The sequence below is a fragment of the Corvus moneduloides genome, chromosome 12 (assembly GCF_009650955.1).
Source record: "Corvus moneduloides isolate bCorMon1 chromosome 12, bCorMon1.pri, whole genome shotgun sequence".
Lineage (NCBI taxonomy): Eukaryota > Metazoa > Chordata > Aves > Passeriformes > Corvidae > Corvus > Corvus moneduloides.
The window spans coordinates 20,167,936-20,191,451 of NC_045487.1; the positions used below are offsets into that span (position 1 = coordinate 20,167,936).

At 41.9% G+C, this 23,516-nt stretch overlaps 1 protein-coding gene and 1 long non-coding RNA gene across 11 annotated transcripts in view; one reads left to right on the forward strand and one right to left on the reverse strand.

The window, feature by feature from the left end:
• LOC116449684 overlaps window positions 1-23,516 on the forward strand; it is a 107,989-nt gene that overhangs the window by 29,125 nt on the left and 55,348 nt on the right. The gene's annotated exons all lie outside the window — the stretch shown is intronic.
• Window positions 1-23,516, reverse strand: part of CHST8 (carbohydrate sulfotransferase 8) — a 190,049-nt gene that overhangs the window by 17,843 nt on the left and 148,690 nt on the right. For 2 of the 10 annotated variants that reach the window (XM_032121418.1, XM_032121416.1), the window contains exon 2: window positions 576-782. The exons of 7 other annotated variants lie outside the window; for them this stretch is intronic. In XM_032121418.1, the coding sequence (XP_031977309.1) occupies window positions 576-618 (43 nt within the window). In that variant the 5' untranslated portion in view covers window positions 619-782. Of the gene's footprint in view, window positions 1-575; window positions 783-8,952; window positions 9,035-23,516 lie in introns of all 10 variants that reach the window. One more of the 10 variants, XM_032121417.1, reaches the window with a different exon arrangement.

Sequence of the window (23,516 nt, forward strand, 5' to 3'; positions counted from 1 at the left end):
AACTATAGTACGAGAAAATAAGTATGTGTTAAAAAATACATGGAGTAAAGTTTTGGTCTAATTTTTTCATTTCTTTGTGTCTCTGCCTGAAGAAAAACTAAAACTATCAGGAACATGCATGAAAAAGAACATCACTACTTCACACACACTCACTTTTTTCCAGTCTTTTCACTTTGCATAAAAAGGGACAGCGTTTACAAAACCATCATAAAGCCCTGTAGGAAAAAATTTAATTATCCAAAAAGTGAATATGTCAAAAACATAAGGACAAAGAAACAAAAATGTTTTGCATCATTCTTTAGAATGAATTTAAATGTCTGACTGTTTCCTCATGCAAATCCAGCTTTGCTGCTTTTTACCCCTTTTAGATTTTCTTTTTTATCGGAAGGCAACAAAGGCCTTCTGGCAGGAATTGGGTTTATGCTTTTCATGCAATCTCAGATTCTCTTTTCACAGATGCTCTAAACTTTCTTTGTGGGGCTGAAATGAACTAAAACTTGCAGAGGCATATCACATGCAGTTTCAGATAGCTTTTCTATACTTTTTGCTATACAGAACATAAAGATTCCACTTACTTTGAGAAAATGCATAGTAGTACGGCCTCAAATCCCTTCCCATAACTTCTTGTGCATTTGGTTTGCTTGCACAAAAATGAAATTCTTCAGAGCATATTCCTCAGAGAATCTCTCAAGCCAATTTTACCCAGAGGAACTTGAAAAATGTGCATTCACTTGTATGCTTTGTATGAGGTGCAGGGCTGGTAATCTTATAAGAAGAATATCCTAGGTTAACAAAATGAAATAATTAAAATTATAGTAAGCTTGATCTGATCTCAATCTACTACCTCTTAAATGGAGCTATGGATTCAAATTTTGCTTGTAAACAAATGAGATTCCAGCTTCTTACTTGACATAATTTTCCTTTATTTTCCCCATTAAGGAAGGTGGAAATTGCCAATCTGTTGACAGCAAGTGCTGGAAGAAGCAATGTGAGTGATTTCCTTCGTGACTGTCAGACACTTCAGACCAGGTTTTCAAACTACATTTGTAATAAAAGAAATACACTGTGGGAATGATAGGCAGTGTGGTCTTCAGCAAGCTTGTTTCTTGCTGGTGTACAGAACCCAGCTGCCAGCCTAGTGCTGCTGTATTAGCTTGGGGAGCTTGCTGAAAGACTGAATGATTCATTGTGTGCTTTATTTTTACAGAGAAGCTGTAATATCCTAAAAGTTTAGATACAAAACCTCTGGTATAAAGTCTGAATATATTTTTGCAACACTGCATCCTCAAGAGATCTTTTCTGGAGTGCCTAACTTCATATTTCATAATAGTGTGTTTTAATAAAAAAACATACTGTCAAATCACAAGTCAGCAGATATTGTCTTGAAGTGAATTAATAGAAGAAAAATTCTGAAGTAATCTAGTCTTAGTAAATGGCTATGTATGGGTCAGGCACTTTCAGAGATTGTTACTGTGCTCATTTTGGCTGGGATAGAGTCAATTTTCTCCAGAGTAGCTATGATGGGGCTGTGTTCTGCATTTGTGCTGAAATCAGTGTTAAAATACAGGGATGTTTTTGTTACGGCTGGGCAGGGCTTACACAAAGTCAAGGCCTTTTCTGCTCCTCGCCCCACGATGGAGCAGGCTGGGGGTGCACGAGAATTTGGGAGGGGACACAGCCGGGACAGCTGACCCCAACTGACCCAGATATTCCCTAGTGTGCAGCATCGTGCTCGGCGCGTAAAGCTGCGGAACAGGAGGAAGAGGGGATGATGGGCTGATGGCGTTTGCCTGCCCAAGCAACCATTAACACGTGATGGGGCCCTGCTGAACTTTTGCCTGCCTATGGGAAGCACGGAATGAAATCCTTGCTTCGCTTTGCTTGTGTGCATGGCTTTTGCTTTGCCTGTATCTTGGGTTAAGGCAATTTAAGAGGTAGGCACTCTGGCAATGAGTTGCCTTCCCTTATAGTTTTAACTGATCCCTTTCCACCAATAAGGAGAAATTAAATACAAATATCTCTAAGTGAAAAACTAACAGTTTACTAACAGCAGAGACAGCAACAGGCAAAAATAACTGAATAATCACTAGACACAAAATGCCAAATCTCACCAACTCCCCGGGGACAAAGACAAACCCAGAAGGGTGGGATAACTCCCCTTTCCCATGAGCGCTGGCTCGAAAGGCAGAGGGAAAATGGCCTTAGCCCTGTCTCCCTCTGACCCCTCCGGCCTGGCAGCTCCTGGGGCGGCCGGGGCCCGGGCTCGGGCTGGAAGCCAGGCAGGGGACAGCAGGGCGGGCACGGCCGGGCCCAGCAGCGGGGCTGGGGCGGCTCTGGCCGGGGCCGGGCGCTGCTGCGGGGCTGCGGTGACCCGCGATGGAGCGGGGCTGCGGCTCAGGCACGCACACACCGCCGGAACGCGCCCCGGCTTTTCTTGGGAAAAAACAACAGAGAACCCCAAAGGGAGCTCTTCACCCATGCTGCCTCAGCTCGGTGTCAAGAAACCAAGAGGCAGGAAAAGCCCCAAGAGGCAAGAAAAGCCCCAAGAGGCAAGCCAAACCACCCTGCCCGAGTCCAGGTCCCCGAGGCCAGAGGGGATCTGCTCATCAGACCCCCAGCTTTTAAAAGGACACTCAGCAACCCCCGGCCCCCTTTCCAGCCGTGCCGTCGGGCTTTAAAGACACAGTAACGATTTTGGGCACAGATAGATGTGGAACGTAATAACATTTTGGGTTACCCACGACAGCCTGTTAAACTGGCTTTATCTTAACCATTAGTTTTCTCGCTTTTACTCTTCGGATTCTCTCCCAACCCCATGGGAGGGGGACAGGGAAGTGAGCGAGTGGCTGTGGTGCTTAATTGCTGGCTGAGGTTAAAGCCATGACAGTTAATTAATGTAGACAATCTCACTTTGTGTTTTGCTAATTATACTTTAAATGGGCTTAATTTTCAAGAGTTTGCAGCATGGGAGGTTGCAGAGCCCATGTAAGGTAAAGTTATGAGCTTGGCAGGCTTGACTTGGTCTGGAGGCTTGGGTTCATTACTAACTCTCTGCCCCTGTCTCCTCAGCTATAATAAAATAGGAAGAATGTGTCCTCCTCAGAGGAGTGCAGTGCCCGTAAGCTGATTAACCACCAACAGGAGCGGTTAGTGGTCTGCAAACCTTCTAAGGGTTCTCTCCTTAACTAAGAATTAAATTGCTGATCACAAGCAGTACTTTTGAACAAAGAGTTACTTTTTTTTTTTCTAACTTCTGCCCAAAAGGTTTTCCTGTCATGTTTTGTGTCGCCTTACTTGTCTTGGAATTTCTTCCAAGTTCTGCCTGTGTTTATAGTTAACATTGATGGACATGCTGTTGACACAAACATTTTCCCAATGCTCTTACTGTTCATGCTCCTTTGACAAGAGAGATTTTCAAATATCATTTTTCCAATTGTTTGGCCTCACATTCCATCTCACCTAGAGTGCCACAGTGGAATAACTGATGTAGAGAATAGAAATGTTCCTTGTGGAAGTTAGATTTGTGTATGTGAACCACTTCAGTGACTTCTAGTGCAGGGCTTTTAAGTTTTATTTGGTTCTATAGAGTGTTTCAGACAAATTTGGATGTGGATAGGATATGTGGCTGTTATATCGAGTAGTTTTAATGTTTTTCTTTTTTTAGTACTACTTTCTGGTCATATTCTCAAAATCTGCATAACCAACCCTCTTTAAAATGTGTTCCAGTAATTTCAAAATATGATTTCACCTTTGTCAGTAAAATAATGCAAATAAATTCCTGTCTGTTACGTTAAGATTACAGAGATCTAAAACTAGCTGTAGTATCTTTGCTTAAACCATCTCCTCTCTGAGTCCTCCAAAAGGAATGAGTCCGTTTTACTGCTTTGCACAAATTCTCCCTTGTTCTCAGGGTTCTCTTTCTTCTCTGTCAACACCCTAAAGGCATCACAGTAGCCAAAATGAATGTATGGAAACATCTTAAGAGAAGAGAAATGCCTATTAGGATTTCTAATGTTTTGAATGTTTTTCTGCCTTCCCTTAACTGTATGTGGCTTTGTTTAAGCAATAAACTTACACAGAATTAGAAATCCAGATAGGGATTTTTTGCCTTAAATCTACACGGGGACTGAGGAACCCTGATTCACTTGTTATTGAATTAGAGAATTACTGAATACTAAAATAAAGTAATACAAAAACACTGCATCAGGTGAAGAATGCTGTTTGTTTCCACTGTATTTAATTATATTTATCTGTATTTAAAGTCTTCTTTAACAGAAATAAATGTCCAGATATTCATGACATGTAAAATGCTACTACTAGTTCAAAACTATTAAACAAAAACTTCTTCCTTCTATACATCACCTTTATTGAAATTGAGAGACATAGTAATGAACACGATATCCTATATTTTTATAAGAATACTGCTGATTTCATTCCAAGGAAACATTATTTTAAATTAACTACAAGTCTCTTTAGTGTTTTAGAGAGTAAGTTACAGCACTAAGAGCTCAAATCTTGTTAAACACAGTCTAATAAGAGCAGAAGATATTTTAGTTGATTTTTAGTGTCCACATTCAGAGGTAAAAATAGAGAAAGTACAGCAAAAAACAACATGGTTGTTTTTTTCTTTCTTTCTACAGCAGAAGCTGTTATTTTTAATATACATGAAACACTTCAGGTTTGGGATTTCATATTTTTAAAAAAGTATTCTAGAAGCTCATGCAGTCCATAGCTGGGTTCTGTACTGAAAGCTGAACCAGACAGGTTTTTATGTGGCTCACTTCCTGCTCAGTCAGCTTGTGCAGCACCCCCGTCTCTCGCTGAATTATGGTGAACCTGCAAAGCAGCACGGGCATGAAGGTGCTTGTAATGCTGACATTCGTTTCTCATTGATCTTTACAAGAATCGTTTTGGTTGGAAACATCCTTTGCAATCACCGAGTCCAACCATTAACCCGGCACTGCCGAGCCCCCCACCAGCCACGTCCTTAACTCCACGTCTTTTAAATACCTCCTGTAACTTTGCAAGCCTATAACTCTTTTAAAAAGCATGTCACTAGATAGATATTGAAAGGAAAATCCTGATGATGGCTCTACAAAACCAATAAAACTGCCTTTATGAGCTATTATGAAATTTTTTATTGCTCAGAGGGTCTTAGTCTCGGCAGGCAGTGAACCACCTTTAGACACTTAAAACCTGTTTCTCCCAATCATCTCCAGAAGTCATTGCCTCTGTGCTTACAGAACTCCACTCCTGTGAACATATTTGTTTTCTCATCGAAATTTCTGCACATTAAAGTCAAAATACAAAATGTTTAACATATGTACCTACTCCAGTGTTGCTAGCAAGTGAAGAGGTCAATGATGGCTCCTGGAAAGGGAACAAGTTTCTTTGTTTTCAGTACTACAGTAGCTAAGACAGAAAACATTAATTTTCATTAATCACTTTGCTATAAATCTCAGTTTAATATCCGTTTCAGATGTTCTAGATAAATCCTTAACCTTTCAGTTGTTCCCTCTTGTAATTCTGTATTACTGATGCATCTTGGCAGTGACAAATGGCACTGTTAGACCCTGAAACTACTTCTTTTCATGTTCTTCCTCTATGTCTTTTCTTTAGAGGGAGGAGAAAGGAACAGGCCAGGGAAGACAGTTTGAATACTGATGCCCATAAACAGCATCCTTCTTTTCTTTCTTTTTCTCCCCTTCCTCAAACTCTGAGCCTGACTGCAAAAACCAGAAGTTGCCCTCTTAAAAAAAAAAAAAAAGAATCAGTATGTTGAATGATAGAAACCATTTGCTTGTCTGGGTAGGAAATTAAGCAATGTTAGATATCAATTAGTCATTCACAGCTCTGATCCACTCAGTGGGTAAAGGGGAAGGTTGTTTGATTTACTCTGGAATTTCTGGAAAATTCTTAGGAGGTTCAATAACAAACTTTTACTTGCAAAGTTTAAAACATTAAGGTAGAATAAATACTTGGCAAATTTTAAGACAACATCCAAAATAAGGTACTTGACAAACTTAAACTTAGCAAACTCAAACTTAGCCAACTTGAACATATCCAGGCACAACAAGGCACTCAGTAGGACATTGACTGGAACTTCTAGTCTGGTTTACAATATATTCCTAGAAGAAGAAGTTAGGAAAAGAAAGAAAGAAAGACAGAAAGGAGAAGAGTAGAAAAGTCACCATCCATGGATCCAGCAACAAAGTTTGATCATTGCAATTTCAATGTCCATTTGTTGAAGTGATGGTGAAAGTGGCCAAAGTCTTGATCCATCAGTGGTGGGGGAAACACAAACTTCCGTGGGTTAATGCACATTCAGGTTTGGGTGAACACCCAGGTACCTCCCCCGGGGGAGTTTTGCACTGTCTGATGTCACACTGTGGATCCCGGGGCACTTTGGGGGCTCTGATGGTTTATGGCCCCTTCTAAGACATGGCCCTGCCCCTCCCGGCAGCGCAGCTGAGCCAGGCATGGCCCATGCGAAGGGATGGAAACCTCCAGCCCTCTGTGTGCATGTCCCGGGCCTGCCCCGGGCGGGTTCCCAGAGCTGGGCCAGCTGTGGAAGGGAGGGCGCTGCCCTGCTCCAAAGCCCTGTCCCACCTGGCCGGATCTGCTTCCCATCGGCCTCTGCCCTTCCCTGGCTCCAGGCCCGGCTCGTCCCCTCCGGGCTGGGTGTTCCCCCCCTGTGCCCCCGGGCGCTCCCTGTGCCAGCAAAGGCCCCGCTGCTTTTGCCGGTGGCCAATGGTTTGAGCCATTAACCTGGAACATTTCAGTCTGTTGGGGTTTTAGGAGTTCTCCTTATTTTCTTTTTCTCTTAAAAGAATTTTCCCCATATATGTTGCCAGGGGGACAAATTACTGGGTGCTTAAGAAAAACAAAAGACCTGGCCACAGGAGCAGGGGTGCATCTGGCTACTCTCTTTCACCTGGGGTTTTCTCCTGTAGGGCGGGGGATACCTTGAGATTTGAACTGGGAAAAGGGGTTGGGTACAGCCCCTGGCTGGCTGGTGTTCTCCGCGTTCAGAGGGAGAGGAGGGCTCCCATCGTTGTGGAGGGAGTTTCTTCGCTGCTGCAGGCTTCTGCAGGCTTCTGCTTTCAGCTGCCTCCCTTCTACCATGAGTGGAGCTTGCTCCCTGGAGCAGCTGTTGCACCGGGACCCTAACACCCCACCTTACTAAAAGAGGGTCCTGTTCACCATCTGCTGGGGTGGCTCAGGGAAAACCCCAGGATTCCCAAGCCCGCTTTTCCTTGCCCCGCTGGGAGCCGGGCTATGGCCGCCCTGCCCCCACCGTTGCTTTGAGCCTTCACTACTCTGTAGCCCCGCACGTCCTGCCTGCCGAGACCTCCGGGGGGTTCCACTGCAGCTCCGGAGTTTGGATACATCTCGTCTGACACCTGGGATTTGTGCTCATCCCTGCCGTTCCAGCCTGCTGCTCCTAAGGGTCCAGGATCGGCTGCCCAGGGGTTTGTGAAGCCTTTGTTCCATCCCTTCCCGGGATCCCAGGCCACCAGTGCCGCGTGCTCCCCGAGCTCGCTCCGGAGTGCCCCAAACTACACCCGAGGGGAAAGGGCCTGACAGCCTGTCTCGGTTTTGAAAGACAAGTGTCTGCTAAGGAAGGCAGAAGCCCCCCTTGAAGTGGCAGATATAACCCCTTTTCCCTCTAAGTTATTATATTTTGAAATCAAGGGCTTTTAGGCAAAGATGTGGGAAATAGGAATAACAGTTCTTTACTGTTATATATCTATATGTGTATAACCAGTCAAACAAACAGCAATAACTCTGGCAGTGACAGCAATCACAAACCCAGTGCCAGCCTTCTCGGCTGTCAGGCCCTTTCCCCTCGGGTGCAGTTCCGCTCGCAGCCGGCAGGGGCGCTGGCGGCTCCCGGTGAGCAGGGCAGGTGCGATGGTTCCCCCGCGGCTGCAGGGGGCGCTCCGGAGCGAGCTCGGGGAGCACGCGGCACCGGTGCCCCGGGATCCCGGGAAGGGATGGGACAAAGGCTTCACAAACCCCTGGGCAGCCGATCCTGGTGTCCGGCCGGACCCTCGGGAACAGCAGGCTGGAATGGCAGACTGGAGCGGCAGGGACGAACGCAAATCCCGGGTGGCAGGCGAGAGGTATCCAGATGGGAGAACCCCACGGAGGCCCAGGCAGGCAGGGCGAGCAGGGCTACAGCGTAGCGAAAGCTCGAAGCAGCAGCGGGGCAGGGCAGCCACAGCTCGGCCTCCAGCAGGGCAGGGAAAGCGGCTTTTGGGGTCCCGGCGTCGTTTCCAGCAGGAAGAAAGAACGGCCAAAAAGAAAGAAGCAGCAGCTCCTTTCTCTGCAGCTTCTCTCTCCGGACGCTCAGAGCGAACTGACCCCACACCCAGGTGTAGACAAAGGAGTAGCCAGGCCCGCCCCACTCCCCTTTTGTCTTTCTTAAGTACAGCTATTTGTCCCCTAGCAACTTGCATATGGGAGAAAATTCCTTTAACAGGAAAAAGCTAAGACTAAACTAAAACCCCAACACAGCCGAGAAGGCTGGGACTGGGTTTGTGATTGTTTGCTGTTACTGCCATAGTTATTGCTGTTTGTTTGACTGGTTATACACATATAGATATATAATAGTAAAGAACTGTTATTCCGATTTCCCATATCTTTGCCTGAAAGCCCCTCAAGTTCAAAATTACAAAAATTCGGAGGGAAGAGGGTTCCATTTTTCATTTCAAGGGAGGCTCCTGCCTTCCTTGGCAGACACCTGTCTTTCAAACCAAGACACAGTCCCTCACAGCCTTCCAAATCACTTAGGTCCACCAACAAAGCATGCAAAATTCTGAAATAATTAGATTGTCTCCTCAGGAAGGAACTGCCACATGTCACTGCGATCATTTGCAATGAGTTTTTTGTATTCTTGCAATAAAGGGTCTGATAGCATAGCCGGCACAATGAGAAAGTGATGCACACCTTCTTACAGCAACCAGAAACTCCAGAAATCGCTCCTTTTTGCCACATAGGTCTGGGACCTTTAAAAAAGCTGCCAGTTGTCCTGTTGGAGAGAGAACAACTGTGACTGTGAGAGTTAACAGATGTTATGTAAGTAGCTAATTTGAGTTGGACTGGAATTTACTTGAACTCTGAAACTTTTGGGTCTTCCCCAACTTTGCCACCACCTGATGGGAAGACTAGCAGACAGGTATAATAACAGTTCAATTTTAGGAATAATGTTATTCCAGGTGACAAAGTGCAAATGTGTGGGTAGTTAAACAACAAAGCTCTCTTCCAAAGGACAAAATAAAAAACTGTACTACTTTTTTTTCAGTTTAGATCCAGGTGAAAACAGGATTTTGATTCAAGATTAGAGTGTAAATTTTCATGGAATGAAAACACCAGATTAATTTAGGAAGTTCTCATTTTGGGAATATTCAGTTTCTCTTATAATGGTATTTCCTGGAATAGATATTTTATGACTTTCAGAAGTATCAATATGTTTAAAAAAACGCAAACCAACCAATCCGCCCACTCAGTCTGCTAATGCAATATGAAGTGTTTTCATTTTCCTTGTGTATTTCCTGTTGTGAAGAAAACAGTACAGGCAATTAAAAAAATAAGCTAACATGTCAACTCCTATGTATTGTACAAATTTTGTAGCTAACAATATTATTAAAGTGTCATGAAAGAGCATAAAACTGTTAGATATAAATCCTTTAAATATTTTTTTTTAAATGTTATTTGATAGGAAAACGTTTGTTTGGGATAATGGGAGATACATTTCAAAATCTGAGGTTCATGTGGGAAATATCCTTTGTTCCTTGTCTGCTGGTGAGGAGCTGTCCTGATAAGATCTGTGGCCTGAGCAAGCCGAGCCCCGCGCTGGGCTGAGCCCGATGGCTCTGCAGCGCAGCCTGGCACGGCCAGGACAGGGCACGGAGCTGCCCTGTTGGGTCCAGGGCTCCAGCTGCAAGGCTTGGGCTCACCTGCAGGAGACCAGCACGGTGACCTCTTTGGATGTTTGGAAATGGATGTGAAAGTCATTCAAGAGAAAAGTATCATGGAACAGGGCAAAGAACAGCTCTGGCTTCTCAAGAGAGACCTGTCTGCAGCTGCAGGCACATTTAAAAGAGCTGAGTTCATTCCATGCCTTCTAAGACCTGGCTCCACCCCTAAAGTTCCATGGTACTACCAGCTCAGTCTTGTTTCTGGTTATTGGTTTAGTGGGAATAATCTTTCTTAACAAGCTCTCAAGGGTGCCACAGAACTGTATTAATATTAAGCAAAGGGCTTGGAAATTCCCCATTACAATGTGGAATATAACAGTGAAGATAATGCTTTAATAGAATGGTTTTATTTGTCACAAAAATAATTAATTCTGCAATGTCTCTTTGACCAACTGCATTTTTTTTTGGTGCTATTTGTTAAAATATTTAGATTAGATGCTCAAGTGAAAGCCTAAACACGCTGTCATCTTCAGACATACTCAGGCAATTAGAGTGCAGCTTATGTTATTGTTTTATAATTCAAGTCTTGTGAAGTCATAAATTAAGAAACTCATTAAATTTTCAATTGCATTAATAGGAAAATTCAACTTATTAAATTATTTTGTAAGGCCTAATAGCAAAACATCGGAAATACATCTATTTTTTTTTTCCTATCTTTGTTAAATCTTGTTGCCCAGATAACCTTCTCTACCTTCAATATCAGAAAAATAAAGTAATAGGAACATAAACTGTAAAAAATACTCTCTCTTACATGGAGTTTAACCTTAATTGCCTTTGTCACATTTTAAAGAATTTCTGAACAAATTCCATGACTGCCAGCCTTCCCCAGAAATAGCTGCAGGCCTCTCAGCATCTCTGTGCTCTGAGCTTGGAGCTGCTTTGTTCTACCAGCATTATCAAATAAAGACTGATAACACTATTTTTATTTGGCAATGCATGACACAATTTGATGCTATGGGTTGAGCTATTTTAAAATAAGGGTGGTGTTAAAATTATCTCTGTTTTCACTGCAATTGGAAATGGTAAGTGTATGTATTTAATGAAGCTTGCAAATATGAATCTGCTCAGTGAGCTAAGTCTGTACTGGTAGAAATCACTTCATATCCATTAAAGTCACAATGACTGGATTCACAGTTGAGGTGAATTTCCTCACTTCATGAAGCTTTCTCTTTTTTTGTACCTGCTAATGGTTAAAGCCCAAATTATTTGAAAATTAATATAGCTACACCCAAGCATGTATATTTTTTCCACTCTGTTTTAGTATGTCCATGTTATGACAGTACGAGAACTACAGAAATTCTTCCTTCATCTTAATAGGTGTTGTTGGTGTTTAAATTATTCAGTGGTTATCTGAGCTAGTGCCAAACTGTAGTGAGACAGACAGAGAAACGATCATGAGGAGGCTTGAGATGCTTTGCACATAGTACTCACTCACTCTAGATAAGTATGTATGAAGAAATAAAAATATTTGTCTAGAAAATCAGGAGACTTTGTTGTAAGAGTGAAATTTTCTATGAACAGTAGACTAACAAGCTTCCTGTTGCCTGCTACCATTCCAAAGAGTGGAAAAGCTGTCTTCCATATCTGGTACCTACCCAAATCATAAGTCTTAGCTTTTTGTCCAATTAACTGTTCAATCTGGGCAAAAAAAAAGGCATAGGGCAAAAACTACTTCTGCATTTTTAAAAGCATTTCTAGGGCATCTCTTTCTGAACTTTTTGCCCAGGTGCACAAGTCCAATCTCCTCAGTGAATCCTAAACCCCTATAGGCTTCGAGCTCTGTCATAGGGACCTATTCAAATTCCCCAGTTGCATCTCACAGCAGGACATTTTCGTAAACGATCTTTTGCCTTACAAAGGTAGGTGATATTTTCAGTATCAGCTCTTCCTATCCCTCTTGCAAGACACTTAGGTATCTAGCTGCAAGGTCAGCTACATTTCTCTTTTTCCTTCCATGAAGCCTAGTAGGGGTTTTTTTGCAGGCAGGAGGAGATGAATGGGTACCAGAGGCATCAGCAGTCTTTTTTGGTGTGTGGGGAACATGGAAGCAGAGCTTCAACTGAAGGATGTCTGTGGGGTTCTATCACTTAAATCTCTAATGCTGCTGCTCCTATAAATGATTTCATGCCAATCAGTGCTCATGGAGTTTAATAAAGCTGTAAAGCCAAATCATAATCTGCTCTGTTCCTTAACTGGGGAACTCAAAATATTGCAGGTCACTGGGAAAGGCAGTATTTCTATTCATGCTTTTATGAGGTGATTTTCCTCTGCCTCTTCTTATGCTAGTGTCACTTGGGAAATGAAGTGAGTTGCCACAAAAATAGGATCAAAAGACACTTTCAAAACATGTAGCAAAATAAAATTAATCAGATTTGTCATTTTGCTACTTCAAGTCTCAATTTTATTAGACTAAATTTATGGTATTTTTGAGTCTGACTCATGGTTTTTGATTGCTCAAGATTGTCAATATGACACATGTGGCATTTCTCTTTTTGTTTATTTTTTCCCTCCTTTTCTATCCCCCCTCCAGACCCAGAGTCTGGCAGGCATGAGTCTGCACGGGTGCACCACATCATCCACTGCCTCTAGCCAGAGCTCATGGTAAAACCAGAATATTGACTTTAGACAGGCTTCCATATCTTCCTCACCTGTTTTAAATAGTTTATGCAAAGGTTTAAAAAAACAAAAGCAAAGCTAAACAACAGCAAAAATCCCCAAACAAAAAAACCAAACCACAAACGAAAAGCCCAGAGTTCTGGTAATGCACTGCCTGTCAGAGTGTCCAGTTTGTTTTCTTTTCCTTGTGTTCCTGTCCAGTCACATAAACCATGAGTCCATAATAACACAGAGCTCTCTTTGACCTGTGACATTCTTTATTCTCCCTCTCCTTATTGGTGTTTACTTTTAACTTGCTTCTCTCAAACTCAGTCAGAACCTTCCTAGTAACTCTTCCTTTTCTCCTGTCACCAAATGTTAATTAATGAATATTATGACTTTCTCTGGGATTCAGTCCATTTTGTTCACAGTAGCCACTATGAGGGTGTGTTCTGCATTTGTGCTGAAATCAGTGTTAAAATACAGGGATGTTTTTGTTACTGCTGGGCAGGGCTTACACAACGTCAAGGCCTTTTCTGCTCCTTGCCCCACGATGGAGCAGGCTGGGGGTGCACGAGAATTTGGGAGGGGACACAGCCGGGACAGCTGACCCCAAATGACCCAAGGGTCATGTAAATCTGGGGAACAGGAGGAAGGTGGGGAACAATGGCTGTGATGACGTTTGCCTTCCCAATCACCGCTGAGTGTGATGTGGCCCTGATCTCCTGGCGGTGCTCAGCACCTGCCCATGGAAAGCAGGGAATGAATTCCTTGCTTTGCTTTGCCTGTGTGGGCAGCTTTTGCTTTACCTGTTAAACTGTGTTTATCTTGACCGTGGGTTTTCTCCCTTTTATTTTCCAATTCTCTCCCTGGTCCCACCGTGGGTGGGGGAAGTGAGTGATCCTTGTGTGGAGCTTTGTTGCTGGCTGGGGTTAAATCCCAGCTGTGAAGTTCTTTCTTTTCTTGAGAAAGAGGGGACCACCCCCTCACCTCCCAAATTAAAAACACCACAGCAAAACAAAAACCCAAACCAAACCACCAAACAACCAAATCTAATGAATAACTGACATGAAGATGCTGTCTACCCAGTTGAGACTCTACAAAAATTCTCTGTTTAATCCAATGTAATCTGACTTGCTCTAGGATTTTCTGTAATATTTGCAGTATCAAAGACCTTCTTAGATCACTGTGAATTATATAATGAGGGTTTTGCTTGGCTTCCTGAAGTCTTCAGAGTGACAAGAAAGACTTCAAATGAATTCTGATGGGGTTTTCACGATAAGGTATTTATTCCCAGAGCTAAAGATTGTACCACCCTCAAGATAGACAAGCACATCCAAACACTGGAAGTTGTACATTCATGATAATGAAGATATTCACAGTAAGGAAATAATGGTTGGTAGAATTTCAGCACATTATTCCTCTTTCTGAAATGTGGAAGTTCCTACACAAGGCAGGGTTTTGTTGAGTAGGTGGTACCAGCAGTGAAAGGGCTTGCCCTTATTTTGTTTTGAACCAGAATAGCTCAGTCTGTGGCAAGTTGTTCTTCTTGTTGGAAGCTACAATCCTGTTTGTAGTTCCAGGCTTGCAAATATCACTTCCGCTTGCTGTTATTTGGAGGGGTATAATAAAAATTGACATACAATGAAGATCACCTGGCTCATGCTCACGGGAATAGGATTTCACAAAGAAATGTGGAATTTCATGTAGATATGTGATCCGCATTGAAGATGTACTTAAGTTTGTTTTTCCTAGTCAGTGTCCTGATTAAAACTGTTTTCTTTGGTTTCATTTAAGCATTTATCTTTACATTATGTCGATATAACTGAACAATGTGGTTAAACTACCTGTAGATCTGTGCAATGGTTTCTTAAGGACAGTTTGTTAGAACAATAGGTTCTGGCTTTTCTGTTTTTTTCTATTGTCAATTGGAATAATAAGTTTTAGTGTAGCTTTCCACTGACTGATTTGAACAACCCTGCTGCAATAAAGCATATTAAATAATTTCATTAACCTTGGCCTAGACTTGCACTAAGAAGATCCTTAATTGGGCAAGTGCAGCACAGATGTGAGGTCTATGATTACTGCAGCTATGCCACTCTTCTGGCAATGCGTCATTTTTAATGTGACAGCTGTATTCCAGCAATCAAGGGTTACAGCTTCTGGCAGTGTGAAGTTCTCATTATGCCATTTCTACTCTGCAGTAAAATAATAATTTCAAAGCAAGCTGCTTCCATCTCTTCCCTAACCTGAGATCAGAAGTCCTCCTGTTTATTTTTTTCTGACTTTTCATCTAATCATTATCTGCAGCAGCTGGGTTTGTGTTTAAAAGTTAGTGTTCTGAGATTGACCTAAGGTATATTACTTATTAAAAAAAAGGTGTTTGAATACTCAAAAATACATAAAAGTAACAAATAAAAAGCTGTTCATAGTACATTTCTCCTTTGAGCAAATGAACTGGGAACTGCTTAAAATCATGGGAGATTTTCTATACGTAATTGTCATATACACATTATTTTTATGAACTTGTCTTCCAGTTGCTCTACGAGCTATTAAAATGAACACTTTATATAATTTTTTTCATGATGAGAATTTAAAAATAAAAGCCATAAAGTATCTTGAGAAATCGCCACAGCAAAATCTGAATGGTTTCACTTGAGACATTTTAAGAGGAATATTTTTATTTTTCTTTATCCTGAGATAGTGAACTGTCTTTGAAGCTGGATTGGCAAACAAGTGAATTGATAAGAGGTTTTCTGCTGCTATAATCAAACTTGCTCACATTTGCAGAGGTCAAAGGCTACCCCTTGGTCCACTTTCCCCCTTCCCATTTCTGAGATTGTTCTGGGCACCTGAGCAACAGCTGAAGGAGGGCAGGTTTGGTTTTTTTAATGTCATAGATCGCAGAATCAGGTAGTCCCAACTAAATGGCAAAGTAATGCAAAAAAGCATGAAACAATTCTAACTGCATGACCAAAAATAAACCCAGCTTTTCTGGGACTAATAACTACAGTTGGTGACAGCAACTGCAATGGAAATTAGAAAAGCATCTGTCCTGGGTGCTGTTGTGAAGCCGCTTTATTCCCTCACCGTGCGCTCGGTGCCCAAGGCCGCTGTTTCTTTAGGATGGGCCCGGGGCCGGAGCCGCGGAGCCGAGGGGCCGGTGAGCGGCTCCAGGGGCTCGGCAGGCCCGGCAGGAGTGTGCTGGGAGTGCTCTGCTGCTCTTCTGGGTTTCCTTTGTGTTCCAGCTAGCTGGGAAAAGGTTCTGTTGGGTTTTTTCTTGTTCTTCTTTCCCTTCCTTCCCCTTGCCTCACTGCCTCCCTTCCCTCCTCGCTGGTCCGGGGAGCCTGTGGGGTGGCCCCGGCTGGTCTGAGCCCGGGGGGCTGTTCCCTCTCAGGGAATTTGTTGTATTTTGAGTTTTTTGTTTTGTTTTTTTTTTTTTTTTTTTAATCCTGTTCTACGCTGTTTTGTTTGTGTGTTAATAAACAGTTTGGTTTCTTTTTCCCACTTTTCACTTCTTGTGACCCATTTGTCTCATTGATGGAGGAAAAGGGGAGGCCCTTTTCCCTTCGGGGGAGACACTCACTCCAGAGTGTTTCCTCCTGAAGATTTGTCTCAAAACCCGAGACAGCATCTTGTGAAGAGAATCACTTTTCATCAACACCTGATTTTTAATAAAGCAGTGCTGAATTTTAATTTGTAATTCAATTTCCTTAATGCATGCATCTTGTGTAACCAAGAAATCAATATCAGATGGATGTATGGTTTTTGCCTCTCTATTTTAAAGGTCATGTACTAATTCAAGCAGCTATAAAAATTAACATATTTCAGTAATTTTAGACTAGATAAGATTTCTCTGCAGCCTTAAGAAAACTATACTGACATGCTTTTGGCAGCAGAATAGGATGATACGTTGCTGCTATGAGACAAACCAAATACAGAATCTTTATTAATAATCCTGTTAATGTCTCATCTAATGCAAGGGAAATGGTAAATAAATTGTGGCTTTAACCCACTGCTGAGCTTCCAATTACTGTTTTTCTTCCTATCTACTTCCAATATATCATTTTTTTAATATGACTGAAATGTTCTAACAATCAAGGCTTAGGATCCTAACAGCATGAAGTCCTCATTATGTGATTTCTGCACTACAGTAAAATAATGATTGTGAAGCAAGCTGTTCTCCATGTCACACTTAGAGAATAACTCACAAGACTACCCATTTACCAGCTTCTGGTTATGGATTCAATTACTTAATGCCTTGGGTTTGTGGATGTTGGAATCATGTCATGCATCTGTCTTGAGCTGCACCATAAAAAGCATTCAAAGTGAATAAATTACAGGTGATGTTCCCCAGAAGCACTCTGAGGTTTTTGCTTTTTCCCAAAGCTGTTCCAGGCTTTGTCTTCTAAAAGTTTAATGAAGGGTTTCATAAACCATAAAAAAGCCCACTAGAATGTCATGACCTTCTTTCATTTTTTGATTCTGTGCAAAAATTTCTGTTTTCCACAAGTAACAGGGAGAAGAGTATTTCACTTGAGAGTCAGCATTTAACTGGTATGTTCTAGTCCCAAATACATATTAAACAGAACTGTAGAGGTAAGTAAACAGTATTTTAGATGCCTGTGCAGGTCTACATAAAGAGAGATTTTATTTTTCCAAACAAAAGTTCTGTGTATCAGATTAATATGTTTTGCCTCCTTCAGTCTGCATTATAAAATTGGCAAGGAGATGAAATCATAAATACTTAATTATTAGCAAGTGACTCTTACAGCTGCTATATATCTGCTATTTCTTGTATTAAATATATATCAGGGGAAAATTCAGGGTGTCTGAGTGTACTTCATCTGACCTATAGCCCTATTATTTTTCTTCCTGTTACTATAAAATTAAGGCATGCATTTATGTAAGGCTTATTTGGCTGACTTCAGCAGCCTGCCAAGTATTCCCTCCTGTGTCAGACAGTGCAGTCTTGAATTCAGGACCATGCTTGTTGCCTGCAGTCCTGGGGTGCCAGGATTAGACCTCATACATGGACTGCATTAATAACTCATTTGCTCTATAAAATGAGGTTTACATGCTTCAGAAAATGGTGGCTGTTCTCCCAAAGGGTGAAATAGATGAAGAATTTGTAGATGTACATACATCGTTTTGACACTCCTGCTGCATGTGAAACGTGTGCCTGGTGGGTACAAAGTGGGAGATACTAAAACACCTGAGGAGTTTCTAGTCAATGTGTGCAACTTCCTTGCTTTTGAGGCATTTTACCCATTGGCAAGAAAAGAATCTCAGTAAAGTGATGGCTTGCTCAGCTCCAGACAGCAAAGTGTGGATCAAAGGAGACTGGCACTCAGGTGTGACACTTGCAGTTAGATACTTGGGTGTGGGGTTTTAACAAAGATAGGTAGTGACATTCTTGTGTGCTTTTTTTTCCTCTCCCTAACTGCTCTGTTTTTGTAGCTTTCCAATTGTTGCTCTCCTGACCTTTGTTTGACACCCCTGTCTTACAGGATCATTAGAGAACAAAAAGATACAGTTTCATGTATCATTAATTCCTTACAATGGTGGTGTTTTATCTCTCGATACTGTTCCTTCCAGTGTTATAAAAAAACCTAAGCCTTTTCAGTCCCATTTCACTTACCCCTCCAAAAGGGATGGATTTTATAACCAATTTTGTACCCCATGGCTAACACTGTGCTCCAGCTGCATTCCTTGTGGCAGTATCAGTGAGGAATTGAGTGGCCATGTTCTCATTTGGCTGTGCTATTGTAGTTAATAGAAGAACATATGTATGGGAGCTAATAGGCAACCTGTTCTAGAGTCAATGCCTACAAAATCATTACCTTGCAACCTACTGAAAGTGTGAGAGTTGTCTGCCACACCTTGGTCTAGGGAGTGTTTTTTACAGTAAACACACTGGGCATCCATTTTAATGTAAATTACTTAATTCACTAGGTATTACAGATATACAGAAGGATAATATTTAGTGGAAAATGAGCATAGAGAAAAAAGAATGAAAGGGTTCTAGGTACAAACAGACTCAATAGAATGGGAGAGAAATAGAAAGGGTTGTGAGTGAGGTAGCTGGATTTCATGTGATTAAAGAAACTGGGAGGTACCGAGCCTGGCAGGACAAGACACAGAGAAAGGCTGTAGCATCATCTTTTTTTTCTCAAAAGCTTATGGTGTATCATTGTTATAGACAAATGTAGTTGTCTATAATATGTCTGATCCAGTTGGAGACTGGATCACCGCATTCCCTTCTCTTCCTCCGGGCTGCATCAACTAAGTTCTGAATTACTGCAGCCTCTGCATGGGTTTCTGAAAGCCTTGCAGCAACAGGAACAGGTTCTTGACCCAGTGAACAGCCATTTTCCAGGGAAGAAGCTCATATGGCTTCACTGATAGAGGCAGCAGCTGCAAGAAGTGTCAGCTGCCTGCAGATGCCTGGGGACCTTTCAACAGGACAGGTGAGATGTGTCTTGTGGCACAAGAATGAGGAAAATGGGATATAGAAATACAGAGAGAGTGTGTCACAAGTGGAAATTCTCTGAGAAGTTGGCTGAGGTCTGGGGAGCTTCAGGGCATGTTACAGTCATGGTGACTGTGGAGAATTTTTAGCTAGATAAAATTCTGGGAGCAGAAAAGTGTGGGGTTGGCTACCCATAATTGTCCCAGGAGATTACCTTTCTCTGCTTTTCCTCTACTGCTTCCTTGCTGATATTGTTAGAAACATGGCAAAGCAGCCACTCCTCTTCAACCCTGTTTTGCCTTCCCAAAATTTTCCTTTATGTTACAGGTTATTTAAAATCCACTTTGAAAAAAAGCTACTGGTGTTCATCACTATCCCTCCATCCCTGTCTATAAACAGTCTGTCAGAGGCTGCAGGTGAGCAGGGAGAGTTCAGGCTCTGCTTCCCTGGGGTGGGATGGTCAGACGCCACCCAAACCTGTGCCTTTGCCTTGTAGGATGGGGGGTTATGAAGCTTGAGGGGCTTTTCATCTTGACTGTTAGGACTGACAGAATTGTGATGTGATGGGTTGCTGGGGTTGTTTTCAGTTCTCATTGCTGAGGTCAATCTTTTCCCATCCTTTCTTTGTGGTGGCCCCTCACACCAGGAAAGCAAAAGCTGAACTGAAGGGATATGTTGGATAGTTGTGTGAATTGGTGCAGATATTAATTTAATAAAGAAAAGTCTCTACTTCAGTCATGGCCCTCAGTGTGTCTTCTCTATCAAAGTCAGTGATTTCCTGTAGATTTTTATAGTCATCCTCCAAAGCTTAGAACAGAAAAAGAATCATTGCTGTGATGGGTTTGGGAAAGGATAGTGTTCTCTTAAAACATCATAGAATAGCAATTAACTTAATTGCCTCTATAGTTCACAGAGATACTTTTTGTTTGTTCCTCACTACAGGAATACAATTACATGATATATGATATAATGGCTGTTTTTCTGAAGCCATGATGCATTGGCACCAGATTTTTATCCACAGTGCTTTAACTGGCTCATACAGTAGAGCTGGCTGTTGTTCTACAGCCAGAACTCAGTGTGAGGAACACTGGCTGTATGAGATATACCTGGCTGCTGAGCTGAGAATTACAGGTCAAACTACATTGTGCACCTAACTAATGTCAAAAAACCCCCCAAAAGTTCAAATAAATGGGCCATTTATTGCAAGACAATCAAGAGGCAGAATTGTGAAGGCTAACATTTACAAAACCCCAGCTTGCTTTAATAGTTCTACACCTTCTAGAAAAAACCTTGGGTTTCCATTCGTATACTGCACTAGAGCTTGTCTCTTTTGTGATCACTATCTTCTTTCAAAATAGGAAAGGCATTATTGTGGATTCACCTAAATGGAATGCTTGCTGGAGTGACTGTTATGGACTCAGGAATCTGTTATACCCCCAAATTAAATTCTAACTATCTATGTAACATATCTTTAGTGTTGTTGTGTAACACTCTGTAGTGTGAAGCATATGAAGTTTCGCAGACATAATTGCATTTTTATTGTCATATGCTGCTAGCTCTTCAACAATCTCTTTGCATCCTCTAAGTGTCTGCAGTAATTCTGTTTTTAAAAATAATCTTACATTTGGGTAGTCTTAAGGCTTTAAATTGCATAATGTTCGGAGTACTTTGCAGAACTGTTACCATAAATATGCAGAGACCTTTTCTTAGTCAATAAAGAAACCCAGTGAGCATGTGTGTGTATATATGAGTTTTCTAACTGCAGAAACATTACATGTACCACCAGAGTAGAAAAGGCTCTTGAACTGTTGCCCTTGCATGTTTTGTTCTACAGCTGAACATACTATTAAATCAATCGGGGCAACAACATTTGATGAGACCTATTGAACGTAGAATTTTCACAATGGAACTGCACAAATTTATTTAGCACAAGCATCTCTTTAACTGTTAAACTGTGAATAAGTGTGTGACCTCTGCTGTAACACTGGTACCTGCATAATGAGATTGATAAAATCAGAAATGTTAACTGGAATAAAAAAATGCAACAGGGATATATCTGCCTGAATCCAGTCTTTGCTTTAGCCTTCCTGAATGCTTGGTGTCAGAGTGTAGTTCATTGCTTCTCAGTTTAGAGGGGTATGTTAGTGCTGTTTAGGGCTTCTGGAAGAGGCTGCTGCCCCATGGATAAACCACAGGAGAGCCACTCCACTGGGCTAAGTGTCAGTCACAGAAAGTGAAAACATTAACTAGAAAGGGACAGATATTTTGTAGGGCCTGTGGCAATAGGACAAGGGGTAATGGTTTCAAACTAAAAGCAGGTAGATTCAAACTAGGTGTAGGGAAGATATTTTTCATGAGGAAGGTGGTGAAACAGCAGAACAGGTTGACTGGAGAGGGGATGGCTGCCCCATCCCTGGAACCATTCAAGGTCAGGTTGGACAGGGCTCTGTGAAGCCTGAATTCATTGAAGACGTTCCTGCTTATTGCAGGGGGGTTGGACTCGATGACTTTTAAATGTCCTTTTTGACTCAAGCCCCTGTATGATTCTGTGGCAGACAAAAGCATCAAGGTGTGAGACAGGCAAGTGGGCACTGCAGCAGGGCACGAGTGTCCTGGCAGCCACCCCATGAGCCCAGCTCCCAACTCCTGCGGGCAGCGGTGTGGGAAATCCCTTTCAGGTACACTGTAGGTACTAAACAAATCACTGACAGTCCTTTTGCTCGAATATTGAAGTTAGCCTGTCGTAACATTTGCCAAAATTTCTCTTGAAATCCTGTGGATTTTATAGATTATAGATTATAGGTTACAGATACTCTAAGATAAAAATGCCACACAGTTCCCTGGAAAAGGGGAAGTTTGCAGTTAAAAATACTTTGTGTTTAATGTTTGAGCCAAATGCAAATATATTAACAGTGGAAGGCTCTGATTTGGACAGAATGCAGTTTTCCACCTCACAGTATTCGTGTAAATTACTTTTTAGGAAAAGTCATTTGTAGAAGACTTTTATCTTCTGATCTATAGCAAGGGGAAAGGCAAAGAAAACTACCAAAGGGGCCTAAATAAAACTAAAATAATGATAAAAATGAAGAAAAAACCCCAAATGTTTACATTTATGATAAATGTTCTTAGTCAAAATAATCATTATAGGATTTTTTCAGGGACACCATTCTGTTTCTGGGATGTAAAGAAACACCAAAAGCTTCCATCTCACTGATGGCTATGCAGTACTGCTAATTGTAGCAATAATTTCTCTGCTGAGAGTGTCTGTATGAAGCAGAAACCATTTAGATGATTTCTTTTAGGCCAGTGAACCTCCATTTGATGGTAATAATTTTTTGTTTGCTACAGCCCTGTGCTGGATTCAGCAACCTGTAGATGAAAGGCTCCATATCCCATGGCCAGTCCCCTGAGTTAGCCCGTCCTGGCCTGTTTTTCTTCTCTTCTTCAAGCAGCCGTTTCTGCCTCTGGAGTCATTGACTAAAACAAGCAGCAAAGAAATCATTTGGTGGTTCGTCTTTCCACTTGGGTTCAGTGATCAGGATCACAACAGAAATAAGTGTATTGAACCGAAAGGGCCTTTCTGCTTTTCTTAAATGTTCTCCATGATAGAAGCATTACACAAATGCTGTGTATTCCAATTAAACTTAAACAGCAGCTCAAGCAGGGAGCAACTGCTGTGCACTCACAGGATAAATCAGCTTTCCTACTGAGCTCCACAGCATAGTAAAAAAAGGGAAATCCATTTCAGCAACCTCCATAAAACACAGATGCATTTTCTTTCTGTCTTTCTTAACATTATTATGTAGCTTTTTATTTTTTGTGGGTGCTGAATACCTATGAGTCCATGTGGGGTCAAAATCCTTTTAATTTCAAAGAGTCCTAAACAGCAGTATCATGTCTGCTCCATGTTTTTCGGGCAGATGATGGAGCATGCTGGGCTTACCAGCTTTGAGGTTTAGTTCTACTCCAGATTCCCTGTGGGGTGTTAGGCAAGTCATTCTTTCCTGCAAATGGAAAGAATAATGATTGTTTTGCTGTTTGGCTCTGCTTCTGCCTCAGGCAGAAAATCTTTGGGCCAGATATATTTTTTTGAGCTGTTTAACCCACTCTTACTAACTGAGACCTGAACTGTATTCCAGCTGGGAAGGGCTATCGAGGGAGCTGAACCAAATCTGGTTCATTGTCACCATGTTAATTTCTATCTGAGCCATAACTGCACCTGAGCCTGTGAAAATTGGCTCATTTATGAATAGAGAGAGATCCAGTTTGAGTATCTGATTATATGGAAATATCTACAAAGACAAGCCCCCACTGGAAAACCCCCAATGTACCAGCCACGATCATTGTAGCACTGTTGGACACATTTTAAGATAAAAGGTGTTTTATATGCTTAGCAGAGCAGTCCAGTGCTGCTATTTCTTTCATGGAGCATCAACAAAATGCACTTTTCAGTTGGCCAGCTACAA